Below are 17,941 nucleotides of genomic sequence, written 5' to 3'. Positions count from 1 at the left end.
GTTATATAGAAGATCTAATTTGAAAAGAGTATAAACCTCTTCTCTAAAAGTATATTTTTAAAGAAAATTCCTACTGTTAGATGTGGGCTAAACTCACATATTTATGTATTTTAAATGTATGAACTTCATTATCCTAAATTCATTATCAAACCTACATATGTTATGGGATTTTGTTGGTTAGTTAGTTAGTTAGTTAGTTAGTTAGTTTTGGATGCCTTTTTCACCTTTAACTGACAGTGAGTGGAATTATTTGGAGATTCTGACTCCTGGGCATCAAGCAACTTCCATCTTCTATAACTAGAAAACAGATTCCTAAAAAGATGTTTGAATGTAGTGGCAGTCTCCTCACTTTCATTTGAATTTTAAGATGCAAACATGTGAGTGACATACTCAAAAATTAAAATATGTAAGAAAGTGGTAAGTAATTAATGACTTTCCCTCTATTCTCATATTACTCTATAAATTTAATTGGCTAGTTCTTTAATGTCCATGATCAATTTGAAACAACTTATGTTTCACATATATGAGCAGTATTTGACCAATATAAAATTTTTAGCTATTTGTTATGTGTCCAGATTCAGGAAATGTCCATTGTATGCAAAATGCAAACTTCTATAAATTACCCAACAAAGAAGCTAGAGTTGGCTGCCACCCAAAATGTAGCTCTATTTCTGTCATTTTCCACTGCAGAACAGTGTTTTTGCAATAATTAAAACATATCACTGTGTTTGGGAGTTATTATTTTGTAAAGTAGATAAAAACTAGAAAATTAATTTAATTTTGATCTTATTTTTAAAAAATTCTTAGCAAAACCAGAAAAAAGGAAGACATATTTGTGATAAGACATGTACATCTCCTTAACAACAAAAAACAACACACAAAAAACACATAAACAGACACATTTGAATGGGTAACAATGTCAAAAACAGTGAAAATTTGGGCTTCTGCTTTTTGAATGAATGCTTATTTGCCCTTTTTGTTTTAAATTCTGATGTGCATATTGTTTATAAATAGAGGTTTTACTTAAACTTCAAGAATCTTGACTTTAACCTCATATTATTTATCAAAATGAGTTACATGAAAAATATTATGAATAGGTGTTTTTTCAATATGATTTTATAGTCAAGTTAGTTTACCAAGGACTAGATTGAACAACTGAAAATAGATTCATTTACTTTTAACTTGACTATGCAAGTTGGTCAAGTTAGAGTTTAACTAACTGAAAGTTTAGTAAAGTTAAAGTTAACGTTAAGTTAATGTTAATGTTAACTTTAAATTAATGTTAAGTCAACGTTAAGTTTAAACCTATTGTAAATCACCAAGAGAAATTACTGGGGGGAGAATGTCTTAAACCCTTCCAGTTTAGACACCCTCTTTACAAGGCCTAATTATCCATGAGAGATACATCTGTAAATTCTACCCTAAGATTGGACTTTGGCTAACAAGAGAGGTCACTGTGAACTGAAAGAGACTTCTATAATACTGTGAGTCAGGAGGCTGATCTCAAGCCCTAGATCTACCACCAGCTTTGTCAGAAGCATTAGAGTAGCCGCCAAGAGCACAACCCACAGATCCAGACTTTCTAGATTTGAATTCTGTCACAGTACCTTGTCTGCTATGTGACCATACAAGGCACTTGTCTCCTATATCGTCCTTTATTCAACTAGAGCCAGAGTCATAGAAGATAACGGAGAAGTTAATTCCATTAATACAATCAGAGTGTTTTTGAAGAGTTACTGATAAATGGTAAGCAGTACATAAGTGTGAGCTATTTTTTATCAATGGTTTTCAAACTTTCGATCTTGACCCACAATAAGCAATTCATTTTACATAGAAACACAATATAAACACTCAAATATATACAAAAATACACATGGGAAATAAAATAATTCTTAACAACTGCATATACCATGCACTTTAATATTATTTATTCTCTTCTATTTACTTCTCTTAACCTCTTTTTTTCTTCATTCTATTCTGTTCCATTTATTAAATTCTATACAATTTATTCTACTCTATTCTTCTCCATTCCATTAAGAAAAAGCGAGTGCTAATCCTCAGATTGCCAGACTTACTCATTTATCCCTATGACCTATGTACTGGTCATTAATAAAACTCTGCCTCAGTCCACCTTCCATATCAAAATTATTAGATGCTTCATAAAATTTGAAAATTTTCAAAAAGCCATATTCAGACTCCATTCCTGACTTGCTGAATATGGATCTCCTTGTGGTCTTGGCCCCAGAATCTCTCTCACACATAACAAGCTGTAGATATCAAACCATCTAGGTTTCTAAAAAGTCCAAACTTGAAGAAATAAATGGGATTTAAAGAGAAGGTATCTACTTAATCTATTCTTTTTAAAGATTTCATCTGTATTTAATATATGCAACACATACACATAAAGTCTAATACACACTACTGTTTGTTGCAGTTCCAAAGGAGTTAAAGGGAAAAAAAAAAATCTAGATAACCATTCTTCAACAATGAGAGTGATTCTATGCCACTTTAGAAATTTTAGCATTTTTAAACCCAGAATTATATAATTAAAATAAAAGCTAAAATCAAGTCAAAGTTGGGATTATGTAATTTATATTATCTCTAATATTTTTGTATTCTTAACCGTCATAGACAAGTGTGCATCAAGACTTTTAAATAGGTCGGGACGCCTGGGTGGCTCAGTTGGTTGGATGACTGCCTTCGGCTCAGGTCATGATCCTGGAGTCCCAGGATCCAGTCCCGCATCGGACTCCCAGCTCCACGGGGAGTCTGCTTCTCCGTCTGACCTTCTCCTCGCTCATGCTCTCTCTGTCTCTCTCTCAAATAAATAAATAAAATCTTAAAAAAAAAAAAAGACTAAAAAAAAAAAAAAGACTTTTAAATAGGTAAAACATTCCTACATCTATACCTACAATTTTATGTACTATAGAACAGGTAAGAAGACTAGCTGTAATTCTACCTCCATTCTTCCCAGAATTTGGCGATACAACCAATGACATCTCATGTGCCCCCTGAAGTAATTATTATATATGTCTATAGAGTATAATAATATTTGTATTACATAAATACATAAAACCAGTGCAAACATCCAAAAACCCATTTCAAGTTTGAAGTACCTTATTATCAGAATTTCTGTAGCTTACATAATAATTTTAAACATATTTAAAAGTCCTATAATGTATATATATAATTAAAATTGTTTTATAAAATATTAAATATCAATAAAAATATTGATTCTTGGTGGATATTTGGAAATCAGAATGAGGATTTTAAACATGAAATGCTTTTGTGAAAAATATTTCATTTGTCAATGTGCACTTCTAACAATGAATCTTTTGGCTTTCTATTCAATTTCCAAATCCTTTCAATGGTAGTTAGAAAGAAATCTCATAGTTCACAATTATCACAGAGTAGAAGAAAATTTTATTATTATTTCAATATTTCAATTTTCTTTTTTTAAGAATGTTAGATAAGTTTTTAAGATTTATTTATTTATTTGACAGAGAGAGAGAGAGAGATCTCAAGTAGGCAGAGAGGCAGGCAGAGAGAGAAGGAAGCAGGTTCCCGGCTGAGCAGAGAGCCCTATGGGAGGCTTGCTATCAAGACCCGGAGATCATCACCCAAGCAGAAGGCAGAGGCTTAACCTACTGAGCCACCCGGGTGCTCCTCAATATTTCAATTTTCTGAAAAAATGTTAACATTTTCCATTTTTTTCTGTATTTTCCATTTCTATACTCTTCTCAGATGTATTTGTATTACTTCTACTCCTCTTCAATATCCTGAAATAGTTAGTGTCTCAATAAATTATTTATGACCATGTATTCTGTAGGACTTCAAATACAAGACTTTCCAGCAGGCTTCCCTATTAGCATCCACGGATATATGCAGAGCCTTCTGAGAACTCTACACATCTATGTTAATTCCATTAGCAAATGGCTGATCTGTATTGATCACAACATACAATTTCAGTTGATTTAAAAAGTACTGTGAGGCAGGTATATTTTTCTCTCATTCTCACAGTTTGATATTACTTATTGTCATTTCATGTAGGTTTTCCATGCTGATGTGACAAATATTGATTTGTACCTTTTCATATTCTACCTTTTTTGTTGTTTTGTTATATTTTCAGGATCTTTCAGTGAACAGTACTATGGTTGTCACTTGTTTGAAAGGCCCTTCTCCTCTGTCTTTGTACACTTCATTCCACAAACAGCTGCATCACACCTGTCATTTGGAATGGCAAAGTTGTCTTTGACTGATAAGCCTATGCCTGTGGCACACAGAGTGGCGTCAAACAACTAATTAAAAGGAGCTGGGCCACAGCAAGGTTTGGTGCTGTCCATCAAGCATGCAACCAGCACTGATGCCGTCAGAAAATCTGTCAAATGTGGTTCTTCCTATGAATAAACCCAAGGCCACTTGTTCTATGGTAAAGAAGAAATTGGCAGAACATGTGTAATAAAAAGTAAAAAAGGGTGATGGCCATCCTTTATACAGAGTTAAGTAATTGAAAACAAATCTTAAACCAGTGGAAAATCGAATACCTGATTTACAGCTGTTGCTGGATTACAGGGAATCAAACTGAAAACATCTCCATGAATCTCCAATGGAGCAATTCCCAAATGATCAATTATATTTATTTAGCCTCTGAAAAACACTAACATGCACTTTCTTTAATAATAGGGGGCTATCAACTATTATAAATAAAATCAGATTTGCACATTTACATGAGGATGCAACCTTAAAACCCCATCTATTACATATATTCATACTATATATAATATATAAGATTCATTTAAAATCTAAATCTCTAAGAGTGCATCTGTAAGTACACATATCTGAGTTCACAAGTGTTTGAAAGTTTTTTTGTTTTGTTTTGTTTTAAGATTTTGTTTATTTATTTGACAGACAGAGATCACAAGTAGGCAGAGAGAGAGAGAGAGGAGGAAGCAGGCTCCCTGCTAAGCAGAGAGCCTGACTCAGGGCTCAAACCCAGGACCCTGGGATCATGACCCAAGCAGAAGGCAGAGGCTTTAACCCACTGAGCCACCCAGGCGACCCAAGTGCTTAGAAGTTTTTAAACTGACAATACTGAACACGAACTGAGAAACATTACATAGTCATTGTTCTTAATAATTAAAAGTGTAGGTAGATACCACATTAACTAAGAATGTCAAGTTTGATAGGTATTGTCATTCTGTATTTTGAAACAGCATGAGGTCTTGAAAATAGAGCCAGGAAAGAGCTCTGAATTGGGAAGAGAAATAACCAGTGGAACTTTTCTTAAACCTGTGATGACCTCTCCCAACACACAGCCTTCACCCATGCAATCTTCTGGAGAAACATTCTCATCTGTCCATGATCACAGTGATCACATCACTCCTGATCATTCACCTGGTAGACTTCTTCCAGACTTACATTAACATTATTGTGTTTTTTCTGGAACAGGTTAAACTGGCTCCTGCTATGTGCTCTTGAATCTTGAACACATTGTAGCACTTTTGCACTTTATGGTAACTTACTATTAAGAGTGTATCCCCTATAATATCCGAGACACAAAGAAGCATGTGTGCCTGCTCAGCCTAATGAACTTAGCATATCACATAACAGCATCTCTGATATATTTGCTGGATGAATATTTGTGGAAGGCAGGAAGGCAGACAGGGATTGTTAATGTGAGATTTATAGATTGGCTTCAGCATAATTATGCAAAAGGTCAACAAAGGGAAGACAGATAATTTGTTTCCCCTCCAAAGAACAGTCTCAACATCATATTCATGGGAAAGAAACAAAGGAAGGAATGTCTGGCGCCCAATCCCTGTTTATTTGGTTTAGGGAATGGTTCCATTTTAAAAATTAAATCAAACCACATCAGAAGGCAGAGATTGTAGTATAGAGTTGGTCAAAAGTGAGTATTTTTATATTTTCCTATATTACTAATACCTCCTACAATTTTCTAACATAAGTTCAATGGTATGAAATAAAATGTTCATTTTATTCAAAGACCAAGATCAAGTTTCTAGAAAATATTATACATAGGCATTAGACATGAATGTATGTAGTGTCTATGTACTACTGTACTGTAAATGAGTTTTTAGTAATTCAATTTCAAATTTATATATACTTATTTGGTAGCTAATAAGTGGTTAAAAAATTTAGAGATTTAGGGAAAATTCATCCATATATAAGTTACATATAACAAATACATATCAAGGAAAGTTTTCAACTACTTTTAATGGTAGTCAGCAATTGTCCCGGGATTTGTTAGAAACTTTTTGCAAGGCCAATCTTACATAAAATGGCTTGTAAGATCTTTGACTTCTCCCAGGTGGGCATGTGAGAACTTAACTCTAATAGATCTGTAAATGATATGTATTTGTTGTTGTTGTTGTTGTTGTTATTTTGCCAAAGCGCAGATTTGGCTCCTTTATGATAAAGGATGAAAGAGGAATAAATCCTTATCTAGTGAGTAAGCCAGTCTGTCATCTAGAATACTGTCTCTATTGATCATAATACATGCAAAGTTTCACAGTAAGTGACTGAGGTGTAACAAAGCTTTTATCATGTCTGTTAACATTTAATTTTGGAGGGTAATCCTATATGTTACTGAGAATTTAAATATTTTGACATATTAGGAATTAGTCCCCAAATATATATGTATGGATATATATATATATAGTATGTGTTTGTGCCTGTGTGTGTATTTTAAGTATTTTTACCTTTGGAGTTTTAGAAAAGGTTGTTCTTATGAGGAAAGGAAATGAAAATAAACTGGCTTGTGAATTAATTTATTATTATTAGTGAAAATCTATTAATTTAAATTACCCATATTACGCTCAGATATTGTAGCACATAAAGACTTATTGTTAAATGATTTGCCTATTATTTTAACTTAAAAGCTGATATCAACTGTAATATCTATTCTAAGGCCTGAACATGTTTATTTCGTTGGAAGTTATATGTGTTTGGTTCACACAACTGTATAAAACATCAAAAACAGGAAAATATAAATATGTAGTGTAACATACGTGCTAAATTCTATTTGTTTAGATCCAAACTGTTAGTTAAGGTTAATCTGTGATAGGTATAGAAAAGAAAAGAGAAAAGAAAAGGAAAGAAAAGACCAAGATCAAGTAAAACAAAAGCAAAAGGCCTTTGTCTTTACATGTCTTTCATAGAAAGTAACAGATAATGTTACTATTTTGCTGTTACTCCATTTGGTATTATTAATTTAAACAGGAGGGTTCTAAACTGTAGTTACAAACATGGAGAATCCTTGATCTCCTTGCTCTCAGTGTACCCCTGGTTCAGTGAATTCAAACTCAAGGTGTACTGTAACTTCATCTTTGATGTGAGAAAATTATGCTTACCCAGAAGACTACTGTCCTAAATGAGGTTATGAGTATGAAATGGAAGACACACAAAAATAGTAACACTCTAATACATTTAGTTGTATTCTCTTCCCACATGCTCCTTTCACTCTCCATTTGACACATTTTTATTCTATTAAATATTTCCATCAAATGACACAATTGGAATGTTCATGAAATTCCAATGATAATTTAACTTCTGTGTATCTCTGAATCCAGCAAAAACCTGTGTTACAAATTTATGTAAAAGGTCAGATATATTTCCCTTATCAAAATTGTTTTCCCAGTTTTGGTCGGGAGATTTATAGTAGTAGTCCATCCTTGGATATCTTGATCAACCATCTGCACCCATGAATTTCACACTTGCGATAACTGCCACATTTCCAAAGTCTGGCGGCTAAAATTCATACTTATTTTAAAACTCTTCCACCAATCTCCCTAACTCTTAGAGTTAAGATTTCCATCTGACATTGATTTTCGGATTTCATTGCTACAAGGGAAAAGTCTTATCTCAAGAATTCATACACTGAACACTATAGCATTTTGTAAAAATACTTCAGCTCAAGCATCAAAAACAGTGACAGGGAACAGCTACTCATACTGAGGTGCAGTCTTGTGTGAATTCCAATAACTATGAGACATTTTCCTACAGATTGCAGAATATAAGACACTCAAAGCTCTAACTGCTTGCATTCTATGCTATTTCATGGATAAAGGGAACTGAACATAATAGAAGGGAAATGACAATAAAATTTATAGATCAAAGATGCTTAGTAAAGGTAATATGCATTTATGGCATGAAAACAATGTGCACTTATTCATTTCTATGCTTCTATTTTAACCATCAAGGTACTTTGTGTATCCAATGACAGAAGGCCTGCCAGGAAGAGAATACTTAAATATGATAGTCCATTTAAATTCCACACCTTATTTAAAATCTAATTTAAGAAAAATTTCAAATATGAACTATTTTCTCTAACATTTACTTGGACATTTTTTATACAGCTTAGAGGTAGTCATTAGATCACTCCAGGATCCAGAAAACCTGGATCTCATTCCAGTGCTATCACCAGCTAGCTCTGTGACCTACAGCAAGCTACTCTATCTTTCTTGTCATCAAGTTATGCTTCAGTAGTATGAATATATAATCTCTATGGTCCCTGACAGCCAACTAGCCTGTGAATTCTTTTTGACTTAAATACTATCTTAGAGTAGTTAACCTTGTAGTTTCTGAAACTATGTTGTGTTGGTTATATTCCAACTTTATTAATTACTACCTGGGTGAATTCAAGCAAATTATGTAACCACTGTATGTCTCAGTTTCCCTATTTGTAAAATGAGAATAATAATAATGGGGTTGTTGTTAGAATTGAATGAGCTATATTTCAATGATTCAATATGTAAGCTTTCTTACATTTTAACATATCTTGAAGCAGGAAACGTATTAAAGAAACCATAAATGAGCACTTACCAGAGTTTAATCAACAGCATTTTTTCCCCAATGGTAAATGAAACTGTAGCATGCATTACACTAAGATGTTAAACAGTAACATCTAAACATCTTAGATTAGACAAAATTTGGTAATACATATGAAATGCTTGGGGTAATGTTTGGTACAAAAATTACCCAATAGCTGATACTATCATTTTTTCTATAAGTAAGCAATAATTGTTATATCTAAGTTAAGTGTGATGGGTAAAGTCTGATAATTTAAGAATGATTAAAAACTTGCTAGTCATACAGATTTTGTTCCATTTTATATCTAAATTCATAATACAAACTTATTAATAACTACATTCAGATTAATCAATATCAGTCAACAAAAAATATGACTTTCTACTTGAACAGTATAGTTTTATTTAATTAAATATTTTTATGATTAAAAGCTTAACATGTTCTTATTTTTACTTTACTAAGATGATTAAAGAGGGAACATATAAATGATGAGAAAATAAAAAAAAATAATATATTTATGAGGCTTACCACATTATTCAATATAAAGGGAAAAAAATGTAACAGCATAGCACAGGAACCAACTTTGTAGGTTATAATCACCTCATAAATTCTCAAGAATGGTTAATACTAGATTAATAACTTTTAAGGAACAGGTTACTGCAACTATCCCCTTTGTTATTGGTCTACAGATATTAAGCATTTATATAGAAACCCTGTCTCGAAGAATGCTTTATAGCACTCCAAAGCTGGCATGACTTCTGTTTCCAAGTTTTATTTTCTTAGAAACATCAGAGATTTTCACTCTGCATTAAAAAATAAAAGCATATACTTACTAAATTAGGTATATTATGATGAAAAGCAATCTAAACTCATCAAGGGCAAAATGTAAATGATGGCCACATATATACATAAAAAGCTTGACACAGACCCTAGCATAGAGTAGGTGCCACAAAAGTGTCATCTGTCAATATCATCATCTTTTTTTAGTATCACAGAGCACTAGAGAGAACTAGGACCATAGAGATGACCTAAATGGGAACCGCTGAGACTGTAGTGGACCTGAATAGGATGGTCAAGTGAGAATTTGTGGAATAAAAATTTTCTAAAATAACTTATTTTCCTTTGTTTATCAATATAACACAGTAGATTTCTTTCACTATTCTTTGATAACTAGACTTGTAAGTCAACATGATAACTCTGAGTATTTTTTTTTTTTCTTCTCCACATTCTCTAGACAAACCCTGTACAAACTGTGTTTTTGTGCTTTGGGCCTTATAAAATAAACTTATTTTAATTATAGCTCATTTAAATTCTCTACAAAAAATTGGGAAATACTCAGGATTTCAATAGCTTTCAGAACATTCTGTGTGGGCTTTGAAAATATTTACATAGCTTTTTATATATGAATAAAACTTACTTATTTCTGCCATAGAGTAAGTGTTATTGTGTTATTATTGGATGAAATAAAGGTGACTCATGGGAGAAATTTCCATGTTCTACACACCTGAAATATACATAGTAGTGATGAAAAATAAAAGGGTTAAATTATAGTTCTTCTCTCAACTGTCAAGTGATTGAGATTTTGGAGAAAGCAAATAAAAGCAAAATAAGAAGAAGAATATATGCTATAGGCTAGAAGGATGCTTCTGACGAGTTAGATCCACACAGAAAAAGAAAAAATGTAAAGGAAGTATTAAGGGATAAAACTGTCCAAAACACCACTTTATCCTTTTTCCACCTCATTTAATAGTTAGAAAAGAAGGTACTTATTCCATCAAATTTCTATTAATCAAAGTAGTTTCTCTGACCTACATTACTACTGGGAGGTTTGAGAATGATAGATCCCTTTACTTGGCAAAAACAAGTGCAAAAAACCTGTATTACTAATAATAAACAAAATATTTTCAATACCTTTAAGGAAATGGGGGAAAAACCTAGCTTCGATGAGAAAATAGAATACATAGGACACACTAACACTCACACATACATATATACATATTCATATTATCTATCTCTCCATCATTTATCTACAATCTATATGTTAAGACTATAGAAATACATGAAACAAATTTGTAGGTATTAATATTAGAGTTAACTATTGAAACACAATTCCTTAAAAATTGATATTCTATTGTACAGTGTGAACATACTTAACACTACTGAACGGTAACTTTAAAATGAATGAAATGGTAAATTGTATGTTATGTTGCAAACCACAGTTTTAATAAATTAAAAGAAAGGTAACACTATGGAGTATTATGCCTCCATCAGAAAGGACGAATATCCAACTTTTATATCAACATGGACAGGACTGGAAGAGATTATGCTGCATGAAATAAGTCAAGCAGAGAGAGTCAATTATCATATGGTTTCACCTATTTGTGGAGCATAAGCAAGAACACGGAGGACATGGGGAGATGGAGAGGAGAAGGGAGTTGAGGGAAATCAGAGGCTGAGATGAACCATGAGAGACTGTGGACTCTGAGAAAAAAACTGAGGGTTTTGAAGGGGTGGTGGGTGGGAGGTTGGGTGAGCCTGGCGGTGGGTATTATGGAGGGCACATATTGCGTGGAGCACTCGGTGTGGTGCATAAACGATGAATTCTGGTACACCGAAAAGAAATTTAAAAAATTAAAAAATTTTTTAAAAAAAGAAAAGCAACAGATTTTTGCATCCAGCCATGTTAGAATAATTGGTACTGGAATACTCCTCCCAATTTAGAAAAAAAAAAAAAGTATAAAGAATAAAATATGCATCTTTTAGATTTTACAATGGATGGACTCATTAAGGAAAAAGAAAAGTAATTTTTGTTTTAAATCCAAATATACAAGGAAATAAAAGATCAAGCTGAGAAAGGGCAGGAAAAAAGGGAAAAGATTAATGGAAATTCCAGCTAACCTGCTCATATTGAGCAACACTGTCTTCTTTATCTTCCTTAAGTATAGGGGATGAAGCAAATCAGTCTTTCAACCAACAGATGTTCGTATCTTTGAGCTCAACTAATAAAAATTAACCAATTAGGAATCTTTCACTCCAAAAGAAAGTTGCTCATTACTTTCTCCCAAACTAGGTAATAATCAACACTTTGCATTCAATGACAAGAACAGCATATTTAATAGCTAGACTATTATCAAAGAGGAAAAATATTATTTATCTTTTGTTCTAAAAGTGTATGTTGTTTAAAAAAGTACTAGTATAAAAATATGAACATAAAAGAGGATGGCAAAGAAAATATTTATTATAGTTAACTCAGACTATATAAATCACTAGGAAAATGCAAATTACTCAGTTACTAACATGAGGTCTCTATAGAGATACAGCATACCTCGTAATGGCTTTCTTCATTCTCCTGAATGTGGAAACCCGCAGAGCTGGGACATTTCTGAGGAGTGACAGGAATATTGTCACTTTTGCTGTGTGAGTTACACTGAAAGAGATTACCAAATAATTGTGACAAACTACTCCACATTTAGAGTGTCTACTGAGAGACATGGTTGTTTGCTAAGAGTCTAATTAAAGGAGTACCATTTGAACTAGCAAGGGTCTAGACTCATAGTAACATGCATTAATATGGAGACTTTTCCAAAAAAAAAAAAAAAAAGATTAAAAATATCCCCAGGATAAACAAATTGTCAGAATGTTTTAAGTGAAATGAAAAAAAAATCTTAAGTGTAGTTATTTTATTTTTACTCTGTCTTTTTTAAAGCCGTATCGTTATGCTTATGATTTTAGTAGCTAAATCTTACATGATGCTACTATTTGTGTGAGGTATTATCTAAGTGTTTGATATATATCATACACAACTTGACATAAATATTATTATTATTTCCACTTACAGGTAAGGAAAACTAGGCATACAAACTATTCTTCCTAAGGTTGGGCTGCCTACCCAAATTTCCGAGAGCACACCTTATGCCTTATCTACTACATGAACAGACTTTATAAATGATACATTTGAAGCAAACAAAAGTGAAAAACTTAAAGCTTAAGGTTTTAAAGTATTCACTTTTCTTCTGTACTAATACCAAGTATTTTTTGAAAAGGTTAACTAAAATAATTCACTTGGAAAAGGATGTGAATTATACAAGGTAAGACATTAAATTATGGCTTGATCTTTCTCCATGAAAATACTAAAGTGGTTGTCTTCCATATTCCTCACAATATTTTTTTTATGCAAAAATAAGATATTATTTGCTTCCTGTTATCCTTTCTTCCTTCTTTCCTAAACCTCTTAATTAGATTCAGGGCAACAAATATTTATAAGTATTTGCAGTTTTTTAGTACAGGTAACGTTGGAATTTCTAAGTCTTCTACATTAATGAAAGATATTGTAGTGCTTCCGGAAAAGGTTCACCATTGGAATATAACCTTCACCCTTTCATATGAACAGATTTGTATGACATAAGTAGAGAAGATAATGTTTTTTCAAACTAGTATGGCACATTTTCAATTAACCAATGAAATTTTACTTTTCCCATGCCAAAAAATAATCTGATAGAAAATGACTATCAAAGACATTTTAAAAAGTGAATTAATTTTTGAGGCTAGTGTTAAGTTCAGTGTATTTTCACCTCAAGGCTACTATTTTATATATTTAACTATGTTTTTAAACATATTACATTCTTTTAGACTTGTTTTGAAATACTTTTAAACACAGATAAGGGGCCAATACACCAAAAAAGAATTAATACTTCAAAAATACCAGTGGATTATCTCATTGTTAGTTAAGGGAAAAGCAATAGGACAGACTAGGAAAACACGACTCTCAAAACCCTATTAGAAACCTTTCTGCATGGAAAAAAAGATACATTGTTTCTGTCCTCTGTACAAATAGTATCATTTCAACCATGTTCAAAACTTACCTCCTCTAGGAATTTTCATGGGTAAATAAGCAAATAGCAATAACCATTTTATCCTCTGCTTGTAATCTAAGTAACTTCCAGGTGAAGTTTCTAAAATGCTGTTGTACCAGTTTAATTCCTGGGATGTGCCTAGGTTCGTCTGAACAAAGTCACTTAATTATGAAGGACTATCTTTCGTATTTTTCCACAGTGGCTTCCTTTGATTTCTAAGGAAAACAGCTTATTTGATTTCTAAGGAAAACAGTTATTGTCATCTATGATGTTTCCTAGACATTTTAATCATCCAATGCTCGTTCCTAGCCTCTCCTCTTATCTATTCCTGCTGATGAATCTTTTTAAAACATCTCATGTCTTATGCAGTGTTTCTCCCTAGAAACATTTATTTCAATACCTTTGGCCTGACAGTGGCTCTCACCCTGGCTGTATATTAGAATCACCTGGAGAGCTTTAAAAAATACCAATAACTGAGCCCTACCTCACACCAGATGAATTAGAATTCAGGCAAAAACATGGTTTAAATACCCAGCAATTAGGAGCACCTGGATGGCTCAGTGGGTTAAATACCCAGGTAATTCTAATATACAGCCTGAGTTTAGAATCCCTGGGTTAACATTTCTTTGTCTGGTGCTCAGGACAATATAGCAAATTTTGGCCTCACTCCTCTTTTGATCTGATCTCTTGCTCTCTAGCATTTGTTCTTCCTTTTCCTTATTTAATGTCATATGTTGGGAGCTGTTTTTTTTCCATGGAATATATCATAATGCCTTTGAATGTGGAAAAAAAAAACCTATACTGTATAATGCTTTATACCTTTACATACAAAACTTTATGTATTATCTACTAGAAACCTCCACAGAGACATAGAAACAAACCTTCTTTAACAGGTTCAGATAAATTCAGTGCCTTCATGCAACTTTGCCAAGTAAATGCATTTCTAAGTGACAGAACTCAGGCTATTTCTCCTCTGCCATATCTCCCTTAAGGCGTTCGTTCGTTCATTTGCTCATTCATCCACACATTCTATTCTGCTTGTTTATTCATTTGTTTGATCATAAGATATTTACTGAGTGCATGCTATGGGTCAGGATTTGATTGGTTCCTTCAGCTATGGGATTTAATATCTCTAATATTCCCTCCAGCAGTGAAACCACACATAGAAATAAATAACCACCATGATATGTGAAAATACCACATGAAAATGTATGCACAGGTTGCTTAGGGACAAAGAAGAGAGAATGACTAGACTCCTGCATTTGATATGTGGGAAGAATCTGGAAAGATGGGCCAATGAGCGAATCATGGTTGGCACACATTCACAACAAAACAAACCGCATATGCAAAGGCTGGAAGACATGAATTCTTGTGACTTGGTCTGTGAGCTGCAAGGATTTTGACAATGCTTTAACCATGAAGCCTGTGAGGACTGCTTTGAGGATAGAGACAAGTTATTACAGCATTAAATTTAACAGTGGATCCAAGATGAGAAGTTACAGAATCGGGCTTAACCTAAGGGAGGACTAGCAAATAATGGGGTAAGTGCTTCACAGGGGTGGTACCAAGGGTGAGCCTGCGTCACCTTCCTCTCCCTCCCAAATTCAATAAAGAAATATAAGCAGACTGGGTGTGTTTGCAAAATGACTGTAACACCTGAGTAAGCCCTCCCATCCCAACAAGATCTCAACTCTAAGTCTCTCCTGTGTCTAATTCAGGCCAGCCTCTGTAAAGCAGCGAATGGCACCCGAGGAAAAGTTTAACCCACTCTGCCTTCCTCACTTTCTAAAATTTTTTAGTATTATGATGTAAATAGCTTCTGGGGATTGTAAATCTATAAGCTTGAGGAAAAAAATTAAAGTAACTCTATAAACAATATTTTGAGATCAAATACTATCAATAGTCAAAAGTTTAAGGAAACAAGTTCTTAAGTGAAGAACAATTTAATCACTATGAATCCTTTCTAACAAGTTTCTATTTCAGGGAGAGCCGTAGCCTGAAATGGAAAGATTTATTATAAATGTCTCAGGATTTCACCCACTAAATTTTTTTTCTGTTTGCCAAATTTGATATGAATAACTATATAATGAATATGGTTAAGACGAATCTGTTAAATCAGATTTCATATTGCAGACAAATCACTTGAGAGGTCCAGAGCTCAATAACAACAATCGTATTAAATGGAAATCACTGTAAATACATTTGTTCTGTACTTTAAAATCCATTTGATGTTTTTCATTACCTATGATTAATAGTCTCCATTTTAATATGTGGATAAATCTTGCTTCCCCAAGACACCCATGGTAGTTCTTGGGAAATTGTCATTCACTACTTACAGAAATACCTACAAAGAAAGGAAGGAAAAGAAATACCTACTCAAACTTGCCTCATGGTCAGCAATATTAGCCTTTTCATTTTTAACAAATTTCTAAGAAGGGAGCTCATAGCCATGATATCAAGAGAAAAGCTATTAACAGTGGCAAAAGCAACAAAAGTTTTATGAAAAATCACAGAACTATCACTAAGACAGAGGTGTTTTCTTGCTAAAAAGGGGGTTCTTTACATTTTCTGTCAAACTCTATAGCAGCAACAACATGTTCTTTTATTCTAATACTCCTCCCACCTTCTTATAAAATCATGATTGTTTGCTAAAAATCAATGGCACTGTTAAAAATTTTGTGCAATCATTATAGAGGCAGTAGCCTTGTATTTTTGTGCTATAGGTTTCATTAAATAATTCCATTTGTTAAAAACTCCCACTGTAAATGTTATTCCTACCCATTTTAAGAAAATCTTTTTTGTGAGGAACTATAAAATATTCTTAAAACTTTTGATTAAAAAGAGCTCTAAGGTTAATAAGAAATTCCCATTTACAAAAAAAAAGGATTTAAAGAACTGTGTATATTTGATGTCTTGAACTATTCTCCATTCATTCTTTTGGAGGACCCACGTGTTTTCAGGTTTTCACCACCAGCATTCCCCTGAAATTGCTCTGTCATATCCACCAATGATTTCTATATTAGTAACTCAAAGAGAAATTCTCCATTCTCATCTCACTTGACACAACTGATAACCCCTTTCCTTTTGGACATATTTACATCACTAGCCTTCTAGGACACCATACACTCATTGTTTTCTTTTTACCGCTGTGCTCTCTTTCTGGAACCATTTAACTGTTCATGTTTTTATTGTTATTTAAAAAAAAAAAACTGCAAAGCATAGAGAAAATGAAATCTAAGTACTTTCTCAGAAACTATGTTGTCTGACAATGTCCTCCATTAGTTCCAGACTCTAAAATACTTCCTCAGTTAGACAAATGAACAATTTCTTATTTATTTATCTTTTTAAGATTTTATTTATTTATCTAGAGAGAGAGAGAGCATGAGCAGGGGGCGGAGTAGAGGAAGAGGGAGAAACAGCCTCCCTGCTAAGCAGGGAGCCCAATATAGGGACCCCAGGACTCCAGGATCATGATCTGAGCTGAAAGCAGACACTTAACCAGTGAGCCACCAAGGAGCCTAAGAATTTCTTGTTTATAAGAAGACAAGGGAAGAATTCTTAGAATGTTCCTAAACATGCTTACTTTAAAGAAGATATTTTAAGAGTACTTCTAGAAACTGATGAAAATGTATAGTTTAAGAGATAATATAGTGTGGCTTCTCACCATTTCTGAAAATGTATCCCAATCACTTACTGTCCTGGAACCTACTTTGTTTCAAATTGGAAAGCCTGGAGCGTGCGTCAACGGCCTTCTAATATCTTCTCTATATCTTCTCAATTGGCTTAATTTCCTTATCATTGTTAAATATAATTTGAAAACAAAGCTAAAATGTTCACCAAACTGTGGTGAACACAAAGTTAATCAGCTTGGGTAATAGACACTTTGATTTAAAATAAAAATGCATTATAATAAATTTTAAAACCAAATACCAGATAAATACCTATTCAAATCATAGAAATACACATGGCCAGAATCTGTAACAATTTCAAGGAGAAGATTCCTTAAGTAAAATGAAAAACAAAGGTGGACCATCAAAGGATTCAAAAGGAATGTCAACTATACCTTTAGTAAATAGGAATCGTTTATTTTTTTAAATTGTTTTGCTTCTTTTTCTAAAAAAATTGTATTTTTTCTTTAAAAATTAGAGACAGAAATATCACAAAATATTAGCATATGTTAATTCTGGGTAGAAGGACATAGGTATGTTCCTTATATATTTTTTTAACTTTTTCTAAATTTTTCAAATACCTAAATATGAATA

At 33.0% G+C, this 17,941-nt stretch overlaps 1 protein-coding gene across 4 annotated transcripts in view; it reads right to left on the bottom strand.

Annotated features, from left to right (window-relative positions):
- Positions 1-17,941, bottom strand: part of PCDH9 (protocadherin 9) — an 899,097-nt gene that overhangs the window by 560,712 nt on the left and 320,444 nt on the right. For 2 of the 4 annotated variants that reach the window (XM_045077540.1, XM_045078233.1), the window contains exon 3: positions 12,152-12,253. The exons of the other annotated variants lie outside the window; for them this stretch is intronic. In XM_045077540.1, the coding sequence (XP_044933475.1) occupies positions 12,152-12,253 (102 nt within the window). The remainder of the gene's footprint in view (positions 1-12,151; positions 12,254-17,941) is intronic. 4 annotated transcript variants of the gene reach the window in all.

This window comes from Mustela putorius, unplaced genomic scaffold (genome assembly GCF_011764305.1).
Source record: "Mustela putorius furo isolate JIRA1106 unplaced genomic scaffold, ASM1176430v1.1 tig00000031_pilon_pilon_pilon, whole genome shotgun sequence".
NCBI lineage: Eukaryota > Metazoa > Chordata > Mammalia > Carnivora > Mustelidae > Mustela > Mustela putorius.
Note: the sequence above shows the minus strand (reverse complement) of the source record. Positions and strands in the feature narration are given on the sequence as shown.